The following is a 21,014-nucleotide window of genomic DNA, read 5'->3' on the forward strand; positions in this document are numbered from 1 at the left end:
AAAAGAAAAGAAGTGTAATTTTAAATAACTATTAAAGGGTATCAAATCATTTTTTTTCTGGGCCTATTTAAGGATTTTCTCTTTAAATCTTTTTTAGATCATCAGTGCATGGAGTTTCGTTTGATATTTCTTTTGATAAAGAAAATACTGTACACAGATCCACTCCAAACCGAGGAATCACTCGTTCTATTAGTAATGAAGGACTAACTCTGAACAATAATCGTGTATCTAAAAATACTAGGAAAAATTTGTCCTTCAAGCCAGTAAATGGAGAAGATGAAGCAGAAAGCATTGAAGAAGAGCTTAATATAGACTCTCACAGTGACCTCAAATCTTACATGCCCCTTAATACAAATGAACTAAATTCTAATGAGAACATTCACTATAAGCTTCCAAATGGAGCTTTACAAAATAGAGTACTTCTTGATGAGTTTGGCAATCAGATCGAGACACCAAGCATTGAAGAAGCATTACAAATAATTCATGATACTGAAAAATCTCCCCATACATCTCAGTCAGACCACATTGCGAATGGCTTCTTTCTTCATAACCAGGAAATGAGTATCCTAAATTCAAACATCAAGCTAAATCAGTCTAGTCCTGATACCATAACTGATACAAAAGGTGCCTTGAGTCCCATAACTGACAATACTGAAGTAGACACTGGAATTCATGTTCCTTCAGAAGATATCCCTGAAACCATGGATGAAGATTCTTCTTTGAGAGATTATACTGTAAGCTTAGACTCTGACATGGATGATGCATCTAAATTTCTTCAGGATTATGATATGAGAACCAACAACACCAGAGAAGCTTTGAGTCCTTGTCCAAGTACTGTGAGCACCAAGTCTCAGCCAGGTAGCAGTGCTTCCTCTAGTTCTGGAGTTAAAATGACCAGTTTTGCTGAACAGAAATTCAGGAAACTGAATCATACTGATGGGAAAAGTAGCGGGAGCAGTTCTCAGAAAACTACACCAGAGGGCTCTGAACTTAACATTCCTCATGTGGTTGCTTGGGGACAAATTCCAGAAGAAGCAGGCCTTCCCCAAGGCCGGGACACTACCCAGCTCTTGGCCTCTGAAATGGTGCATCTTAGGATGAAACTGGAAGAAAAGCGGCGTGCTATCGAAGCCCAGAAGAAGAAGATGGAGGCCGCGTTCACTAAGCAGAGGCAGAAGATGGGAAGGACAGCATTTCTTACTGTCGTGAAAAAGAGAGGGGACGGCATTTCCCCGCTTCGAGAGGAAGCAGCCGGTGCGGAAGATGAGAAAGTGTATACTGATAGAGCAAAAGAAAAGGATTCACAAAAGGCTAATGGACAGAGGAGTAAGTCCCTGGCAGATCTAAAGGAAAGTATGGAGACCCCTCAAGCCAAATGGCTGAAGTCTCCAACCACACCCGTTGATCCAGAGAAGCAGTGGAACCTGGCAAGCCCCTCAGAGGAGACTTTAAATGAGGGAGAGATCTTGGAATATACAAAGTCCATTGAAAAGCTAAATTCATCTCTGCATTTTCTACAACAAGAAATGCAGCGCTTGTCACTGCAGCAGGAGATGTTAATGCAGATGAGGGAACAACAGTCATGGGTGATTTCCCCTCCTCAGCCCTCTCCGCAAAAACAGATCCGAGATTTTAAACCTTCCAGGCAGGCAGGCCTGTCGTCAGCCATTGCACCCTTCTCGTCAGACGCCCCCCGTCCTACCCATCCATCTCCACAGTCTTCCAACAGGAAGAGCACATCTTTTTCTGTTAAAAATCAAAGGACTCCTAGGCCAAATGAACTAAAAATAACGCCTCTGAATCGAACACTGACGCCCCCTCGGTCTGTGGATAGTCTTCCTCGGTTACGGAGGTTTTCACCAAGTCAAGTTCCTATTCAGACTAGGTCATTTGTATGTTTTGGGGATGATGGAGAGCCTCAATTAAAGGAATCCAAACCTAAGGAAGAAGTTAAAAAGGAGGAACTGGAATCCAAAGGGCCCACAGGACAGTATGTACATAAACCGGAAGAAAAGGAGATCAAGCCTCTTGAGTCAACAGTTTCCGAAGTCCTGTCGCAGCCTATCACGGAGACTGTGTGTCTGACTCCAAATGAGGACCAGCTGAACCAGCCCACAGAGCCGCCTCCTAAACCTGTTATCCCACCTGCTGCTCCTAAAAATGTTAATCTGATTGAAGTTTCCCTCTCTGATCTGAAACCTCCTGAAAAGGTTGATGTATCTGTTGAAAAATATGATGGAGAAAGTGATAAAGAACAATTTGATGATGACCAGAAAGTATGCTGTGGGTTCTTTTTTAAGGTAATACTAATCTTCATCGTTTCAGGTATCATCATTTGATGGGTGTGGCTGTAGTTGGCATGCTTGCCTGTCTCAGTAGTAGTCCCTTCTGCTAGAGGCTTCCCACTAACCCCGAACTACATTTTGGAGCCCCCTTGGTGGACTGTAGTAACAACCAAGCACAGTGAACAGTCTTCCTTTCACCAACATCACAGTACAGGTTTACATATGGTGGTTTTGCTCCTCTGCCTCTCGCTCGCTTTCACAAAAGCCTTTTAAAGAATGTGAAGCTATTTGGATCTCTTCAAAGAGTTACTCGATTATCAGTTTGTAAAGAACACATAATTTGGCATTGTGTCTAAGTATGTTTCTTTTTTTAATTTTCAACATCTTTATATGTTTTGTTTCTTAATCTTTTTTTGAAAATTGACTGGATACAGTCTTGCAAGGTGTACTATGTAAAAATGACAAATATAGTTGGAACAGTTATTGAAATAGCTCCTTTAAAAGCATTCGATAAAGGTCCTAGCATATGACTCCTATTTCAGTATTGATATTGGATATAATGTACTGCAGCCAGCTAGCACAAATAACGAACGGTATCACCTCTTGATGGTGAAGATACTAAAATTTATCCTAGGTATTAGAAAAACAAGAAAAGCCTAATAACATTTTAAAATTTTTCTCCTGGGATGCCTGGGTGGCTCAGCAGTTGAGCATCTGCTTTCAGCTCAAGTCGTGATCCCATGGTCCCGGGATCAAGTCCCACGTCGAGCTCCCTGCATGGATCCTGCTTCTCCCTCTGCCTCTGTCTCTGCTTCTCTCTCTCTCTCTCTGTGTCTCTCATGAATAAGTAAATAAAATCTTTAAAAAATAATAATAAAAAATAATAAAAATTTTCTCCTACTGATCCATTTTCTTCATCTTTATGTTTTCCCATATTTTTCAAATTACCTATAGGAAAGACTATATCTTTTTTTTTAAGTATCAGAAACACAGATTTGTTTCTTTTTTTAATTATGAGGAACTACAGTAAGATTATCTCTGATCCTGTATATAGCTCCACAATGCAGAATACAGAGGAAAAAGACAACACTCAACAGGATCAGTTTATAATTTAAGATTTTAAATTGAAACAGCAGTAGGAATAAGAACCCAAGAATATTGGAGTGATTACAATCACTAGTTTTACTTATGGTCATTTTATAATTGAGATCAACTTTAAAATATGTTAGAAACATCCAGAGTGATTGCCTTTTAACCCCTTTTTTAAAAAAAGTTTAGAAATTTGAATATTTTGCTTCTTAACCATGTAAGATGACTAATTTTTAATAGAATGCTCTTATCGACTTGAATAGATACAGTTTACTAATTTGAGAGACCTTGGCTACCTCTGTTACTTGGAGAGAGAAGAAAACAGAGGGAAGAGGATCCTTCAGTATAAAATAGGCAGCACATCTGTACCTTCATGTCCATTCTGTCCAGGCAACAGGGATTTCATTCATGTGACCTACCATATAGCTAATTTTTTGGTACTTTTACTTGAGCTTATTGAGCATGTATTTTAAATATAATTTTAATGCAATTTTAAAAAAATATTTTATTTTTAAGTAATCTCCACACACAATGTGGGGCTCAAACTCATGACCCTAAGATTAGGAGTCACATGCTCTTCTGACTGAGCCAGCTAGGTGCCCCGGTTTTAATGCAATTTTTTAAATGGAGGGGAAACTCTCTACTTCTAAGTTATTTATTAGGTCCAAAAAAACCTCTCTCTCTCTCTCTCTTTTTTATTTTTCCCCCCTTTTTTACAGTTCTTTGCAAACTTCCTAGGTTTGGAAAACGTAATTAAGTAAGTTTAAGTGTCCTTTGGTAGTTGATAGAACTGTTAGCGCTTTAATTCATTTCTTCCTTCCTAATTTCTGGAATGTGTCCTCATATGGTGGAGTTGGAATAAGGATAACTAGATAGTTCATATTTTTATTTATAAATGTGACCACAATTGAAAATGAGCATATCTGTGGTATAACGTTTCCTGTTTTTCAATGAAATCCATGCTTAGGATGATCAAAAAGCAGAAAATGATATGGCAATGAAACGGGCAGCTTTGTTGGAGAAACGACTGCGGAGGGAGAAGGAGACTCAGCTTCGCAAGCAGCAGCTAGAAGCAGAGATGGAGCATAAGAAAGAAGAAACGAGGTAAAGGCTACGGCTGTGCTGGCCCTGGATCTGAGCTGAGGGTGCGCAGCCACGCCAAGGACCGTCCGGGCCGTAGCTGGAGGCAGTGCTTTCTCAGGGAGTCTTAACAGCTTTTTCAGTTGTTTGCAGCATATGTAGACAACTGAATTAATGCTGACCTTTGGTGTTTTTTAGAAGTTAATTTATTTTCCCAAAGTATTGGTCATTTGTACATTTTTACACTAAGTTTGGGGCATTTCAAAGTGACATTCTTCAGAAACATTAATGTGACTTCACTGGTTTTTACATACAAACGTATTTTTTAAAAGCAGTTATTTACCAATGGTAGGTGTATATATTTTTTAATGATCTAAAATATATTTTTAAAAAACCATTTTTCCCCAAGGTGCTGAAATGTAATAATTCTCCCTTCTCTCATCAAAGCCATACTCCCCAATGTCTGGTTTCTTTAGTGTGCAGAATAAGAAATGTAACCATTTGGTTTCTTAGGCGTAAAACTGAGGAAGAGCGTCAGAAGAAGGAAGATGAGCGAGCGCGCAGAGAATTTATCAGACAAGAGTACATGAGGCGAAAACAATTGAAACTAATGGAAGACATGGATACAGTAATCAAACCCCGTCCTCAAATAGCAAAACAAAAAAAACAGCGCCCAAAATCTATTCACAGAGATCATATTGAGTCTCCCAAAACACCAATAAAAGGTCCTCCAGGTAACACAGCTTATTATGAAGAGTCTGTTCATAAAAAAACACCAGCCTGGTTTTCATACTAACTCGACTGTGCTTTGGAATGCTAAATTGGGTACACTACTTGAGATGACGCATGCTCCTAATTTGGAAAGCCAAAATGAGCAAATGTCATTTTGGGTTTTTTTTGTTTTTGTTTTTGTTTTTTTTTTATGACTTAACTGTGTTATGTGTGCATGCATATATTCATTAGAGCCAGTGTGAGTGCTAAAGCATCCAGTGTAAATACTAACTGATTAGGGAACTCTGCTCTCAGATATTAATCTCTCTGAATTGTTAATTACCCTTTCTATGCTTGTCCATTTAAGGGTAAATACTGTATGCGTAGAAATACGTAAGAAATACATTAGTATGATAAGGAATATAAAAGCAAGAGTTCATGAGGCCCTTCTTTAAGACAGAAATGGTCACATGTCCAAATCTATAATATTTGGAGTTGAGAGTCGAATCCTAAAATTTAGGACACATACTCACTTTTAAAAATACATACATTTTTTAAAACTAAGCACCATGGAAAATTTTAGAGAATTCCCATAGTTACTCCAAAACTGAGGAAAAATAACAACATAACACTGACTGTTTAAAGAGAACTCTGCCTTTTCTAGCCAACAAAATTTCTTGATACCCTGTACTAAAATTAGTAAATTATTTTCCGATGTAGGAATTACATATTCCTAAATATATTTTATTCTTTTAAATTTCTTTTGTTAACTCTTTTCTTACAGCTAGAATATCAGTGTCTCATATTATCACTTCCTTTTAACAGCAATTAGTTTTATTTCTCAAAAGTAGGTACACTGCTAATTGTAAGTAAATTATGCATATATGCATGCAGGCATACTACGGGTTTAGAGTAAAAGATTAAAAAAAGAAAAACCACAGAAGCGCAGTTTTCATATGCTGGTGTTATCTAATGAACAGACTCTTTTCTAGTTGCTCCTTTTAAATTTCTAATTTTGTTTTTATTCAGGATCACGAATTTATCGTGTTTTTTCAGTCTCTAGCCTTTCTTTGGCATCACTGAACACAGGTGACAACGAGAGTGTGCATTCAGGCAAGAGGACACCAAGGTAAATCCATAATGTGAACATTTTTCACTGAAAAGAATGTTTCCTGCAATTTTGTTGTATTTTATAATGAATGGATCATAACACAAATTTTTATAGTTTCCTGATTGGGACTATTTGTGTTTCTGTTAAAAGAAATTTACATATAAAGTGGTCTATTCATATTTGACTTTTGTATCTTCTAGGATTTTAGGGTTACTGATATTGATAAGATACTTTGTTATAAACTGTAGAACATTAACAGTAATTGCTGATATGGTTATGGTAGTCATAGTGTTCAGAATTAGTACTTCATTTAAGTGCCTGCCTCTCTACTTTTGTCCCCATAGAATAATTCCAAAGTAGGCTGCCTAACTTACGAGGGATCTTTTTTATTGTCTCTCTGGGATGTAGATTAGAAACTGAAAGTCCTGTTTCATTACATTACACTATAATACCTGTATACAAAGAGAAGGTCATGACAGGCATGAGCTTTGAGTTTTGATCTTTGTATTACCAACCTATCGCAGCCATTGCCATTTTCATATGGAAAAACATTCATCCTTTCAGTGAGCAAGTACTTACGGAATGCCTGTTCTGTCCAGGCTCTTGGATATATAGCTGTGAATAAGGCAGTTACACCATCTTTTGATTTTTAAGCTTTATTTTGTTTGGTACTGTCAGGTATACCCCTTCTGACCCCAAATATTCTTCTGTTTGAGGCATTAAAAAAATGTCTTATTTACCATTCAGATCTGAGTCTGTAGAAGGCTTCCTGTCTCCAAGTCGTTGCGGCAGTCGAAATGGGGAGAAGGACTGGGAAAATGCATCGACAACCTCTTCAGTAGCTTCTGGAACAGAATACACAGGTCAGAGTCTACATTTTTAGGGAGACAATTTACCACAGTCATGAGAACAAATACAGGCTCTACTAATGAAAGCTTCATGGGCTCGTCTCTTGGTCTAGACATGGAGAGTGATCAGGAACACGGAGTGCAGGGGGATCCCTGGGTGGCGCAGCGGTTTGGCGCCTGCCTTTGGCCCAGGGCATGATCCTGGAGACCTGGGATCGAATCCCATGTCAGGCTCCTGGTGCATGGAGCCTGATTCTCCCTCTGCCTGTGTCTCTGCCTCTCTCTCTCTCTCTCTGTGACTATCATAAATAAATAAAAATTAAAAAAAAAAAAAAAAAAAAAAGGGAACACGGAGTGCAGATGGTCCCTTTCAGGGAGGTCAGTTTCTTGATACGGTTGCACTTACGGAGGTAGTAACTTGTGTCAGATGACTTGAAATCAATTTCTAAGCAAAATGAGTAGTACTCATTTTTAGAGAAATTCTATCAGCAATACATAGGTCCTGAGTATTGTACTGAGAAAAGGCTAGAATCCACAAAGGCCTCTCTAACATTGGGATTTTAGATATCTAGAGTTGTGCATCTTTCAAATATATTAAGCCAAGGTGTAAGGGAGAGGAGGTAGCACCTGGCTGGCTCAGTGGAGCGTGCAACTCTTGACCTAGGGTTGGTGAGTTTAAGCTCCATGTTGGGCATAGAGCCTACTAAAAAAAAAAAACCCCAAAAGTCTTAAGGAGGTTCTGAAACATAAGAAGAGTACATTGGATCCAGGAGGGCATCCAGCCTCCCATCAGATCCTCTCGAGCTTTGTTTGGGTGGGCATTACTGAAACAAAAGCAAATTGAAGAAGAGAATGTAAAACACTTAAAAAGAAATGAAGCAGGAGAAGAAATATGAACAGCCCTTGAGATCTAAAGTGGAAAGGCATAGGAGGATGTGCAGAGGGGAAGAGCAGGGGGCAGGGAGTGTGCCTCCCTCTGCATGTGACCCACTGGAAACGGAAGCCCCATGAAGACCTAAAGAGGTTAGAACTTGCTAACTTCCCACATGTACTCCGCTCCTGTGGTCACTTTGACACCCCTAATGCCGGGGATTGGACAGGATTTCCTTGTTTTTCCCTCTGCTTCTCTACGTTCACTTAACAATCCTATCTGCCAGGCAGTGTTCCAGATCTAGAGCTAGAGTTGCAGTGGTGTGCCAGATGAGCTCGTACCATAGGGCTCTAGAAACTGCTAAATTTTCAGGAGTTATGCAGGCTGCAGAACCATTAGTAGCTTGATATCCTAGTCATGGTAGGAGTGACTTCTATCACAGAAATAGGTAAATGCTGCAAATCAGGGCTGATTTTTTTTCACACAGGTAACTGGTTTCTCAGCTCACTACTGAGGGTAAGGACAGTCCTTGCCTTCCAGGACAGAGTTTAGTGAGAATGAAGTAGGGAGTCTGTACTGTATTACCCTTCATAGTAGGAACGTTCCAGGAAAATGGCAGAAGATGCTTCTGTACTTTGCAGACTGAGGAGTAGAATTATTGGTTAAAGATAACAAATGCTTTAAGAAAACTCAGACATGGGATCCCTGGGTGGCGCAGCGGTTTAGCGCCTGCCTTTAGCCCAGGGCACGATCATGGAGACCCGGGATCGAATCCCACGTCGGGCTCCCGGTGCATGGAGCCTGCTTCTCCCTCTGCCTGTGTCTCTGCCTCTCTCTCTCTCTCTCTCTCTCTCTGTGACTATCATAAATAAATATAAATTAAAAAAAAAAAAGATTTAAAAAAAAGAAAACTCAGACATGTGGATGAAGAGAAAAATGAAGCTTTTTCTTCTCTTTTTAAAAGTTACAATTACTCATGGACCCATTTTGCTTTAAATTCACCAATAACATTACCAGACTTCAGAAAGAAGGCGAAGCAGACAGTGTGGCAATTACATAGCCCTGTCTGATTTCCAGCACTGCCGTCTCACAGCAGCCTTGGAACATCCCTAAGATGTATCGCAGTGTGGATAAAACAATGTTCTGATTGGAGTATAGCTAGTCAGAGGCCTTTAGACACAGATTTTGATTTTTTGTTAGTGATTCCTCAGTATAGGAACAATTATATCATTTAAACATAGTAGTGTTCTGACTTAGGAATGCTATTTTTTATTTTGCTGCTGAATTCTTACCACAGGACCAAAGCTCTACAAAGAACCCAGTGCAAAATCCAATAAGCACATAATACAGAATGCTTTAGCTCATTGCTGTTTGGCTGGAAAAGTAAATGAAGGTCAGAAGAAAAAAATACTGGAGGTAAGCACATTTGCATGAAAATTAAATTTGGCAACATTCTAAAATTGTAAAGAGTCTTCTCAGCTACCGATCCAAGAGAAAATACTCTTCATCTCCTCCTAGGATATCAACAGCCCATAAGAGATCTGTAGCTATGTTTCAATTTTAGACTGAGTTAGTTCACTTTCAAATGGGGTGTTAGAAGACTTCAGACTTAATTAAGACTAGAATAGACTTCAAGAATAATGTAAAATTATGAATTCTTTTCTTGCCTAGAGCTACTTGTTCATGTTTCATAAATGTAGGTAATATAATTTTCCTTTTTTAAAATGAGGCTGTATTGCAAGGTTGATAATCAGCACCTGGTTTGTTAATGGTTGTTTGACTAAGATCAAGATTAGCAAATATTTCATATCTCTAGAAGTTTCCTGCACGATAATCATATCCACACAGAGCCAACAGAACTTCAGAAGTGAAGTGTTTGCATACATTTTTAATTCAAGTGTACTTTGCTTTTATAATACACATTTTATTTTGGCTCTTCGGAATTTATATTTTAAATCATGTCATAATATTTAACCAAGATAGGTGTAAAACAATTATATAAATTTTATACAGCAAAATGTTTAAGAGTTTTTATTGTTTTGTTTTTGTTTTTTTATTCTAAAGGAAATGGAGAAGTCAGATGCCAACAACTTTTTAATCTTGTTCCGGGATTCAGGCTGCCAATTCAGGTCTTTGTATACTTATTGCCCAGAAACTGAAGAAATTAACAAACTGACGGGGATAGGCCCTAAATCTATCACTAAAAAAATGATTGAGGGACTTTACAAATATAATTCTGACCGGAAACAGTTTAGCCACATACCTGCTAAAACTTTATCTGCCAGTGTTGATGCGATTACCATTCATAGTCATTTATGGCAGACCAAGAGACCAGTAACACCCAAAAAACTTCTGCCCAATAAAGCATAGGAGTTGGGAAATACTTGCTTCAGAACATTCGTGGTAAATTTGCACTTCATCTTTCCTGCCTATAGAAAATCTTTCTAATTGCCAACAAGACTTTTATTAATTGAAACTGAATGTTAGGCTCTGTTGTCATGAACAACTGGAACGTCAGCCACAGTATTTTGGAGTGCAGAAGATTCTCCCACAGGTGGTAAGTCCAGTGATGAAGGGAATGTTCTGATCACAAATGGACATCTGTGGCATCAGGTTCACCTGCATGATATCAGACATGAATCCTCATGGACACTAGTTGGACTGACGGTTGAACTATGGCTAAGATTACAAATTATGTGTTTTACTTTTTTTTTTTTTTTTTTTTTTAACTTTTGAACGTACATACTTGTGTTCAGATGGTTTATTTTGCTGTTTTTCTCTCCTGGGAGTTTATTCTAAGATACCTTTTGTATTTTGTTTCATGTAGAGACCATGAGCGTAGGAAATGCGCCTTCAGAGGTAACTCGCACCTTCCTTATGATGCTAAGAGAAACACTAGTGTTTAGTTTTACAATAACCCTCATGTTTTTATGGTGTTAGAGCATTTGCAAGAATTATTCTAAGTATTTGCAATTCTGTATTTATTATTCACTCAAGTATTAAGTAAGAGGAGGTATTGTAAAGAGCTGCTAGTAGGTTCACTTTAAACCACACGAGCTTAACCAGGAATATGTAATAAGAAGTTGCTGATTAAATCAGTGCTGTTTTTACACCACTTCGGGCCAACTCAGAATAATTTAGATTGTTCTTTTAACACAAAAGGCTTTCTATCTCTTTTAAAGTAAGTCACTTTATAAGCTGGCAGAAGGGCATGACACTTTGAGAGTCATCTTTGAGTCTGAAGATGTAAGACTTCCTGCCACACGTTCTCAAGAGGTCTTTGCATTATATTTATAACTGATATAAAAATTATATTTAGAATTTTTAAACATGTACAAAGGGCTACAGTTTAATTTTAAAATAGCTTCACATTATTTTACTTATATTGAGTTTTTCTTCTTTTTTATCCTTTTCAAGTGGAACAGCTTAAAGTACACACTTGAAATCTTCTCTACATGATCTTTTTCCTTTAACAGTGTATATCTGAGGGTTAGTTGGGGAAAAACTTCATTCTCAGGAAAAGACTTGAATGATTATGTGACCCTGTCATGTTTCAGTGTTGTGACAACTGTGTAAACGTAGAGGGGAGAGGCAGTATTGTATCATAAATGAGATGCGGGGCTTGTTTTCTTTCGTGGGAAGTAGAGACTAAAATATATACATTTCTCTAATTGAGTTGTTTAGAGAAATAATTAATATCTCACATGATGTATTTACTTATTTTAAAAGAGAATAGGAATGAGATGTCCCTGAGCTGTACTTTTCTATTATTATAAGGCCTTTAGGCATCAGTGCATCTGGGTTTATCCACATTTTCTCAAATGCTGTCAATATTTTACTGTAATTTATGTTCTTATATTTATGTATATTTGTTAAAACTGTAAAAAAAATTTCAGATTTTTTTCCAATACCTGTGCAAGATATATGTGTAGCTCAAAACTATTTGTGATCTACTGTTTGCATGTAAGAGACCAGGATATGTAACTCTTATATTTTAAGTGTATACATATTTGTATATAATATATGAATATTAAGAATGGGGACTTGCACATTTTACCTTTCAGACAACAGTTTCTATCACAGAGGGAAATGACTGTCAGATACAAGTTTAGATTAAGCCTAGTTGTTAAAAAAAAATAAAAGTAAATCTAATCAAAATACAGTAAATATTAGCCAAAAGGAGAATTAATAAGCACTTTACATTACTAAATTTGTTCTTTTCAATCAAATTTCCCTTCTCAAGTCAATCTTCTTTGTGATATTACCTGGCCATTAAATTTTTAAAAATTGGATGCAAGACAATGGAGGAACTATTTTAAGCTAGGTAGGACCACCCTTTCTTCTTAAATTCATGTGTGTCCAACAATGAATGTCCATAATGTCTAAAGGTAGAATGTGAACATTGCCACAAAAGTTCATTGCTCTCAGTATAATATTTTACTTTATTAATACAGAAGAAATATGGATATATTTCTTTAAATCTGCAGATTTTTTTTATTATGGTGCAGCTTTTAAAATTATGTTTTAAAAATTATACAAAGAAAATTATGGCATTTCATAAAGTCTGGAGATTTCCATCAACCATATTGAAACATACTGGTGCTTTCATCATTAGAGGTCAAATTATTATGATTATTCAGTTAAGTTTGCTAAACACTAGTCATGATTTCCAGTGCAGCCTGTCAAATTCTATTTGACACAGCTTTGGAAAGCTTTTAATTCCTCTTGACTTTTCAATTTTGTTTTAGAATGACTGTTACAGTTTTTATTTGGCTGTTTAAAGCCAAATTCAGCTTTTTAATTATGGTTTCATGGACACTGTTGGGCAATGTACAGTGTATGGTGTGCTTACCTGTCCACTCTAGAGCATTGCTTACAGGTTTTTTTAAGATGCTGTGCTGTAAAATACTGTCATATTTGCTATTTCCTGGTACAGTGTAGTTTTTCCCCTTTCATTTGAATAAAAGCATGGCACCAAATGACTCCTTTTCTGTTTCTTGAATATGTTTTTTTCTTAATATTTGAACTTGGGTGAGCTCCTCATAAAGTTTTCCTCTCTCCTAACCTATGTTTAAATGGAACAACTTGAATAGTCAAAGAGGCAACTTTTGATAACATTAGACGTTGTCTGAATAAGGCAATGTTAAAAAGTCTAACTTTCTGTGCTTAGCTCAGATTGTCTACGTAGTGGTGTATAAACGAGCTCATCTTGTATTCTGTCCATGTTAAATCCCTTTCTTTTGTATTAAATTGTGCCAAAATCAACACTATACCTTTGAAATTAAATGGCTAACAAACTCACTGGTCTATAGTAGCCAAACTGTTCTTGATTTACTCTAAGTTTCCAACTTTGATTTTGCGGATTCTACTCATTCAGACCAGAGCAATTAAGGAAAAAGATCTAGCAACAAACTCTTCATATACAGTTACATGCCTGAAGAGATAACTGCCGTGGCTAAATACGTAAGCGTGCTTCTCTGCCTGCAGATCCTCTGATAGGGTACGTACCCCACGCTTCGGAACGGAGCTGTACTTCGACAGTATTCTGTAATGCTGTAATTTTCAGAAATAAAAATATTTAACCATAAGACTCAGGTAGCATTCCGCACAAACCACGGTGCCCTGGAGCCCACACGTAACTTGAGAGTATGTTCCGTGATCTGGCTGCTTGGTGGTTCTTAACGAGGCAGAGGAAAATATTCTGTAGTGAAGAGGAACATTTCTTTATTTTGTAACCTGTGCACACAGAGAAATCATGAAGAATAACATCCAGAGAAAGAAATGCAGTTGTAATCCTCTGGCCTCGGAATCAGGCACTGGAAAAACACGTCTATAAGATGGGCGTGAAGTTCTGTTACCCCTCCGGAGGGTACAGATGCTTAAAATACAGAGCCGGATCTGGGGCACCTGGCTGGCCCCGCTGGTTAAGCGTCCCAACTCTCGGTTTCAGCTCAGCTCCCGAGCTCGGGGTCATGAGACCGGGCCTGCTGTGGGGCTCCTGCTCACCGTGGAATCGGCGGCTTGTCCCTCTGCCGCCCCCCCCCCTCCGGAGCTCGCGCTCTCAAGTAAATACATAAAATCTTTAAGAAATATACAGAGCTCTGTATCTCCTTAAAAAGCAAAAGAAACAAATGAGCAATTCTGTGTCATTTCGGGGAGGGCGGTGTGTGCCTGGGTTGGTACTTCCCAGCTGCTCTTCACCTAAGGCTCTAGAATCTAGTTTCAGTTGTCTGCTTTGGCATCTGTGTGCCACAGCCTTCCAGCACCGCAGTGTTCAAGTCCCGACGCGTGGACGGTGAGAGGTAGCGTGCGCGCGTGTGTGTGCGTGCCGCGTGTGCAATGTCCCGGTGGCGTTTAGCTCCCGTTACCTCTCTCCACAGTGGCTTATATTTATGTCAGAAAAAGAAAAAAATGCTTTCACTTTCCATTGAAGAAAAAAAAGCAAACAAGTCTTAAAAAAATAAAAAACAAGACCCACACAAGGCTTTTGTTTTCTTTAACACTGGTAAGCACGGGCACGATGGCCCTAAGATCCGGATGTATGTCGTCCTGCTTAACCGCAGCCTGTTTCAGGTGGGGCCGATCTGTTCCTTCAGTAGCCCCTGTGGGTCTTAGAAGCACCCCAGGGCTAAGGACACAGGGTGGCATGTGTCGCTGGCAGCGCCACTCGTTTGGTTCTGTTCGGCTGCCGTGACTGCTGCCCCCACCCAGTCACTCCTGCTGCGCGGTTTGCGTGTTTGTACGAGAAAGGCCGTGGGCTCTCAACGCCGAGGCACGCAGAAGCCCTCCTCCCTTCGGTCCGCTTCGTGATGGAAACGAGGTAGCGGCCTCTCCGCGGCTCGGGGCTGGTAGGACTTCAGAGGTCGGTGGCCGCGGGGACCCGGGGCTGCTCGGTGGCACGCCGCAGCCCGAGCCCAACCGGATTTCAGATCCCCTTCTCCCCTTCGCCAAGCCACGCGGAGCACGTTTTCTACGGCCGTGGAGTAGAAACCCGCAAAGTCCGACGTACGAGTTGGTAATACGTTCGCCGTCGGCAGAAAACGGAGGACTCAAGGCGGCTTCTGTCCTCCTGCCTCGGGACCAGTCAGCACCAGCTCGGCAAGAGCTGCATCAGGCCGGGCGTGGCCGTTCTAACGGCTGGATTCCTGCGAGGAGAAGGATGGAGAGATGAGAGACGTGGCGCCAAGGAGCCGATTCTGCCAAAGGTTGATCAAACTGACCCAGGAAACCGTAATTAGGTGCAAGAACGAAGGTCCCAAAGATGGAAGGTCCTGTTCATCGGGACCCCGTGTCAGGCGGACGCGGTTAGACCTTGACGAGCATCTGCTCAAGGCCGGCGCTGGCAGAGGGCGCACCCACAGCACGGGGCACGCGAGCTCTTCTCTCACTAGCTGCTAAGGGGGTCTTCGTGTTTCTGTTTTAGGTTTGTTTTTTTTTTTAAAGATTTTATTCATCAGAGAGAGAGACGCAGAGACACAGGCAGAGGGAGGAGCAGGCTCCATGCGGGGAGCCCGACGCGGGACTTGATCCCGGGACCCTGAGGTCACGGCCTGGGCCGGAGGCAGAAGCTCCGTCGCGGAGCCCCCGGGCGCCCCTAAGGCTGTGTTACATTATCAGCCAGTGAGAGGCCGCATCCCTGTTTTCCTCAGACTCGAGCTCCGAGTTGCCGAGGCCTCGGTTCCGGGGAGAGAGCCTGAGAGACCTCCACGGGCCACGTGTCACAGCGCCCGCCACCTGTGCGGCACAGCCCTCTACCACGGACAGCTGATGGCACTGGTCTTTGCCACTCCGCTGTTGTCCCCTCCTAGCAGACAGAAGAAGGCCAAGGGTGCAGTCTCATCGGAGGGTGGACGTGGGGGGGCGCCCGGGGGCTCCGCGGTGGAGCGTCTGCCTTGGGCCCAGGCCGTGACCCCAGGGTCCCGGGATCGAGTCCCGCATCGGGCTCTCTGCACAGAGCCTGCTTCTCCCTCGGCCTGTCTCGGCCTCTCTGACTCTCATGAATAAATAAATAAAATATCAAAAAAAAAATAAAACAGAGGGCGGACGTGGAACACTCAGGAGGCCCACGGACACATCCGTGCGTGTTGGGCAGGTCATGCGTGGACTCCTCCGCCTTCTATTCGGTCCCTAAGTACAGGTCTTCACAAGTTGTCGGATGAATGGCTGAAAGGACTGCCCAGTCCAGACTGACAGCCCCACCCACACTCAGTCCCACGTCCCGGGCCACCACTAACTTCCTGACCATAAAGATTTTGCCCTAAAAGTACAAACCGGTCTGACTCCCTCTGCTCCGCACAGACCACTCGGGGGACCAGGTGCAGCTGGACGAGCCGCCGGGGCCTGGACAGGTGCTCGGTTCCCCTGCATCCTTTAGCTCGTCGTGTGCCCTGCGCCCCCCTTCCCTTCCGAGGCTTCCAGGACCCGCTCGCCGGCCCACCCGTGCGGTGCCACCTCGGCCCGGCCCGGCCAGTGCCACCGTCCCCAAGGCACACGGTCTAGCACCGGGCCTGAACCCCCTAGCAGACCCCACTCCCTGGGTCACACGTGGCCACCCCGGCCGAAGCCCCCACGGTCTCTGTCCCTGGCGCCCGCACAGCCTCCGGTCCTGTCTCCCCGCCATCCGCGGTCGTCCCCGTGGCCTCGTGTCCGGTGCCCACAGCCCGCGCTCCAGCTCTGAGCTCCAGCACGGCCTCCCTAAGTCCACGTCTGCCCCACGCACCGCGGCCGCCTGGCCTCGGGTGCCCTGGGGCTCCGGTGCTGCTCCGCGTCGGCCCGGGAGGCCTCCTGGGCCCAGCGTGAGGCCCCCGCCGACCTCCACCTCGGCGTCTCGGCCCCGGGCGCCAGCGGCTCTCAGCGGCCGCCCAACGGCTCCGAGGCAAGCACCGCAGGCCCGGGGCGCCGGGGGCTCCGCGGTGGAGCGTCTGCCTCCGGCCCAGGCCGGACCCCGGGGTCCTGTGATCGAGTCCCGCGTCGGTTCCCCGCAGGGAGCCGGCCTCTCCCTCAGCCTGGGCCTCTGCCTCTGTGTCTCTCAGGAATGAATAAATCGAATCTTTAAAAGCCACCCCAAAAAGTCCCAACGGGCACAGCAAAACTCAAGAAAGACTTGATATTTCAAAATAACTCCTCCAAGCAATCATGAACCATCAACCTGTAAGGACTTTCGTATAGTTCATGGTTTGGGGGGCGCAGAGAGGAGGTGGCCAGGCTGCCGGGTGACCCGGGACCGTCGGTGGCACGACCGAGGCCTCCCCTGTCGCCTGCGCGGACCTGCTGCTCACGGGTCGCCCGCCCTGGCCCGGCCTCGTCTAAGGTGGTGCAGCGAGGGGTCACCGCGGCCAGAGGAGCGAGCTGCCTGGGGTGCCCTGGGGGGGTCAGCAGAGCCCGCAGTGGGGCCCCCAACGCACAGGGAGCCGCCGAACTGCTGCAAAGCGGGAAGCCGCGCTGTCCCCGGAGCAACTCGCTGCGAGTCCGCGAGGAGCCCGCAAGGCCTGGCCTAGAAGCCTCTGTGGGCACAACAGTCACTGGAGGAAACGCTACTTCCCGTCGGGCAAATCCTGGGGCCCACTGTATATCGAGGGGCTTCCCTGCCGCTGCTTTCAAGCTCTTGATGGGTTTTGCATCTGCCCCGAAAAGAGCCTGTGAGCTGTGGGCAGTGGTGGCGGAGGAGGCTGGGAGCCCAGCCTCCTGGACAGGTGCCTCCCCTAACCCCCCCGACCCCCGACCCCCCACCCCGGCCTCCCAGGGCCCCGCCAAGCCCTGGCACCCCAGGCCCCGAGGCCATCACACGGCCACCTCCTGGGCCTTCAGTTGACACCCCTCGGCCATGGGGTTGCGGGGTCACGGGGTCACAGCCAGCTCAGACCACCCCTGCCCCTGGCCCAGGCCCCCCCATCTGAGCACCTGAGAGTTTCGGAAGCGACCGAACAGCTGAAACACTCTGCGTGGCCTGTGGCGCCCAGGTGGGGCCCATCCCCGTGTCAGCCCCTCCGTGGGCCTTGGGGCCGTGGGGCCTCTTGCCGCCGCAGGCAGAGGGGACAAGCCGGGCTCCCAGTCCCGGGTCAGCACTTCCCAGGAGGGGTGTGGACACGCGGGACACAGTTGTGCAAGGCCTTCCACCCGCCCAGGCCCCAGGCCCCAAGCCAACCACCCTCCCTGCCAGCTGCAGCCAAGCCTGTGATGGGTCAGTGGCCCTGTCACCCCGTGAGACTCAGCACCAGTGACACCGGGTCCAGTGAACGCGGGTCATCGAGAGCTTAAAGACCGCACCCCGCGGGAATGATCTCGCTCTGGATTCCCAGTGCAAATAACGGAAGATCCACACCAGCTTCTGTAAGATCATGGAAAAGTCCCCGCCGGTCCCCGTGTAGAGGCCCAAGCTGTGACCCCCAAAACCTCGCGGTGCTCACCCGCAGTGCGGAGAAGGTGGCTCGTCCCAGGGGAGGGGGCGGCACCAGCAGGTGACAGATGCAAACAACCGCGGTCCGCTGTGGGGGTGCAGCCCAGGCCGAGGGTGCAGGGGGGTGCACGGTGCGGGGAGGGCAGGTGCAGAGCCCGGGTGGGGCGGGGGTGGCATCTCCTGGAAACCTGCTCCCACCCCCACCCCCACCCGGACAGGCCTTCATCCCCCTGAGGCTCACGTGGCCTTTGCAGCACTCAGTCTGGTCCACGCAGTCGCACCTGTTTTAAGACAGGACACGAGGGATCCCTGGGTGGCGCAGCGGTTTGGCGCCTGCCTTTGGCCCAGGGCGTGATCCTGGAGACCCGGGATCGAATCCCACGTCGGGCTCCCGGTGCATGGAGCCTGCTTCTCCCTCTGCCTGTGTCTCTGCCTCTCTCTCTCTGTGTGACTATCATGAATAAATAAATAAAATCTTTAAAAAAAAAAAAAAAAAGACAGGACATGAGCCCCAGATCACATGGCCGCCAGCTTACGAGGCTCATACAGAAGCCCTGCTCCTGCCTCCTGCCACGAATAACCCGACCCGTCCTGTTCGTCCACTGGCCACAAGCAGACACAATGACCTAGAAGATATGTAGTCAATAAATTCCACATCACACCAAGAGTGCAGGGTTTTTAAAAATATTTTTTTAATTGGATACCGGGGAAAGCTGGATAGCAATCTCAGAAAGATTACAGTTTAGGTGGATTAAAAGAGACATTAGGACATCATTTTTTAACGAGAATACAGTTGAATGTTTTTATTTTATTTTTTTTTTTCAGTTGAATGTTTTTGGCTCATCAAAGAAAAACCCTCAACTCTGAAGTTGCTAAGAGCAACAAATTTGACTATAGGAAAATGTAAAACTAGAAGGAAACACAGCCAAGAAAAAAGTCTGGAACAATGTTTGAATTAAATGGGACAACACTTAATCCTAAATAATTCATATAAGTAAAAAGTATAGTAGATAAACATATGAAGGATATGATTAGACAGTTCACATAAGAATGAAGTACAGAGACTTTCAATCTCATATTCAAAGAAATGTACATTAAAAATGAACTGTTTTTACCTCATTACCTATTAAAGTGGAAAAAGTGTATCTTACTGATGAATATTTCTGACAGGATTGCACTGAATCCAAAACTCTCATGCGAAGCCATACAATTATTAGTCACCAGAAGCATCTGTATCGAGCCCTTTTCATAGCGTTGAACCTTCACACGGGCATTTATGAGAACAGAGTGACAGAGAAGGTTCACAAGCACAGTTTTTTGTTACAGATTTTTTTTTTTTAGGATTTTATTTACTTATTTGACAGAGAACACAAGCGGGGGGGCTGGGGGGGGGAGGCGGCAGAGGGAGAAGCAGGCTCTGTGCCGAGCGGGGGGGGGGGGGGGGGGGGGGGGGGGGGGCGGGGGGAGGGCTCGCTCCCAGGACCCCGGGATGGTGACCTGAGCAGAAGGCAGATGCTTCCCCGACGGAGTCATCCAGGCGCCCCTACGAATTTCTATAACAGCAAAAAACCCTGGAGAAATCGGAGATGTCTGAAATCAAAATGTTAGAAACATCATATTAAACATAAACAGTAAGCAACATAGGAAAATGTGGATCTACATGGCATCGAGAAGAGCAAACTATGAAAGTGTGTACATTCTGATTAGTGAGGACTCTGAAACTGTTGTGTCAAAAAAAGATTTGTGGAGAACATCTGAAATGGAATGTGAAAAAAAAAAAAAGTCCAAGAAGAAGGGGATGGCAAATAGAGTGTCCCCTCCAGCTGGAAAGAAGTTCGGGAGTGAGCCTCGTGCTCGGGCCGGGCTGCAGCCCCGGGACTGGGCAGACTGCCTCAGTCTGGAGTCGACGAGCCCGCCGTGTGGCTTTTGTGATGAAAGAGGCAAATAGAATGTGCAAGATTTTTCTTACAGGGCTAAGATCACGCGTGCAGAAAAATCAAAATTGGGGGAAGAAGTTGTGGGAGCTCAGATAACGTAGCTCACAAAGGGACAGAAATAAAATGCGTCTGGTCCTGAAAGCAACCTAGTGCCAAGCCTCCGACATTTACTCACTAGGTGTGTCCTCTGTTTCCAGGCTCGGGGCAGCCACGGCGGTGGGCGAGGCAAGGCGGCCCACGTCACAGAGAGAGGACAGGGCTGGGGTCCCAGGAGGCTCCCGGGACCAGGGGAGGGCGAAGACACCTGTCAGGGGAGCCAAGCTCCTGGCCCCAGCAGGCTGGGCGCCCTAGGAGGGGACTCGCTTCTGATCCTGTGGGGGATCCCCCTGAGGAAAAGCGAGCAGAATCGAGGGGGTGACCTTGGTCACTGAAAGTCGGATAGAAATCCGAGCAGCTCTGGCCTTTGATGCTCCTCCCACAGGCAGGGAGGCCCCGAGTCCGCCCTGCCTTCCCTTGGGTAGAGACCGCAGCCCCAGGAAGCAAGAATCGGTGTTTTTCATAAACAACTTACTTCTCCTTCCCCCTCTGCCCCCTCCCGAGGCTCCCCTCTCCGTCCCCTGCCCCATTCGGCTTTACCCCTGGCAGCTCCCGGCTGCCCACCCCTCGCTTTCACACCCCCCATGCTC

General features: G+C 44.7%; 1 protein-coding gene across 5 annotated transcripts in view; it reads left to right on the forward strand.

Moving 5' to 3' along the window:
• The window catches only part of CAMSAP2 (calmodulin regulated spectrin associated protein family member 2), a 116,249-nt gene extending 103,272 nt beyond the window's left edge, over nt 1-12,977 (forward strand). For 3 of the 5 annotated variants that reach the window (XM_077902409.1, XM_077902411.1, XM_077902413.1), the window contains 7 exons: nt 98-2,300; nt 4,342-4,478; nt 4,968-5,188; nt 6,195-6,294; nt 7,024-7,139; nt 9,293-9,411; nt 10,060-12,977. In XM_077902409.1, the coding sequence (XP_077758535.1) occupies nt 98-2,300; nt 4,342-4,478; nt 4,968-5,188; nt 6,195-6,294; nt 7,024-7,139; nt 9,293-9,411; nt 10,060-10,365 (3,202 nt within the window). In that variant the 3' untranslated portion in view covers nt 10,366-12,977. The remainder of the gene's footprint in view (nt 1-97; nt 2,301-4,341; nt 4,479-4,967; nt 5,189-6,194; nt 6,295-7,023; nt 7,140-9,292; nt 9,412-10,059) is intronic. The other 2 variants (XM_077902410.1, XM_077902412.1) reach the window with 1 other exon arrangement.
• Nucleotides 12,978-21,014: the final 8,037 nt, after the last annotated feature.

The sequence above is a fragment of the Canis aureus genome, chromosome 6 (genome assembly GCF_053574225.1).
Source record: "Canis aureus isolate CA01 chromosome 6, VMU_Caureus_v.1.0, whole genome shotgun sequence".
NCBI lineage: Eukaryota > Metazoa > Chordata > Mammalia > Carnivora > Canidae > Canis > Canis aureus.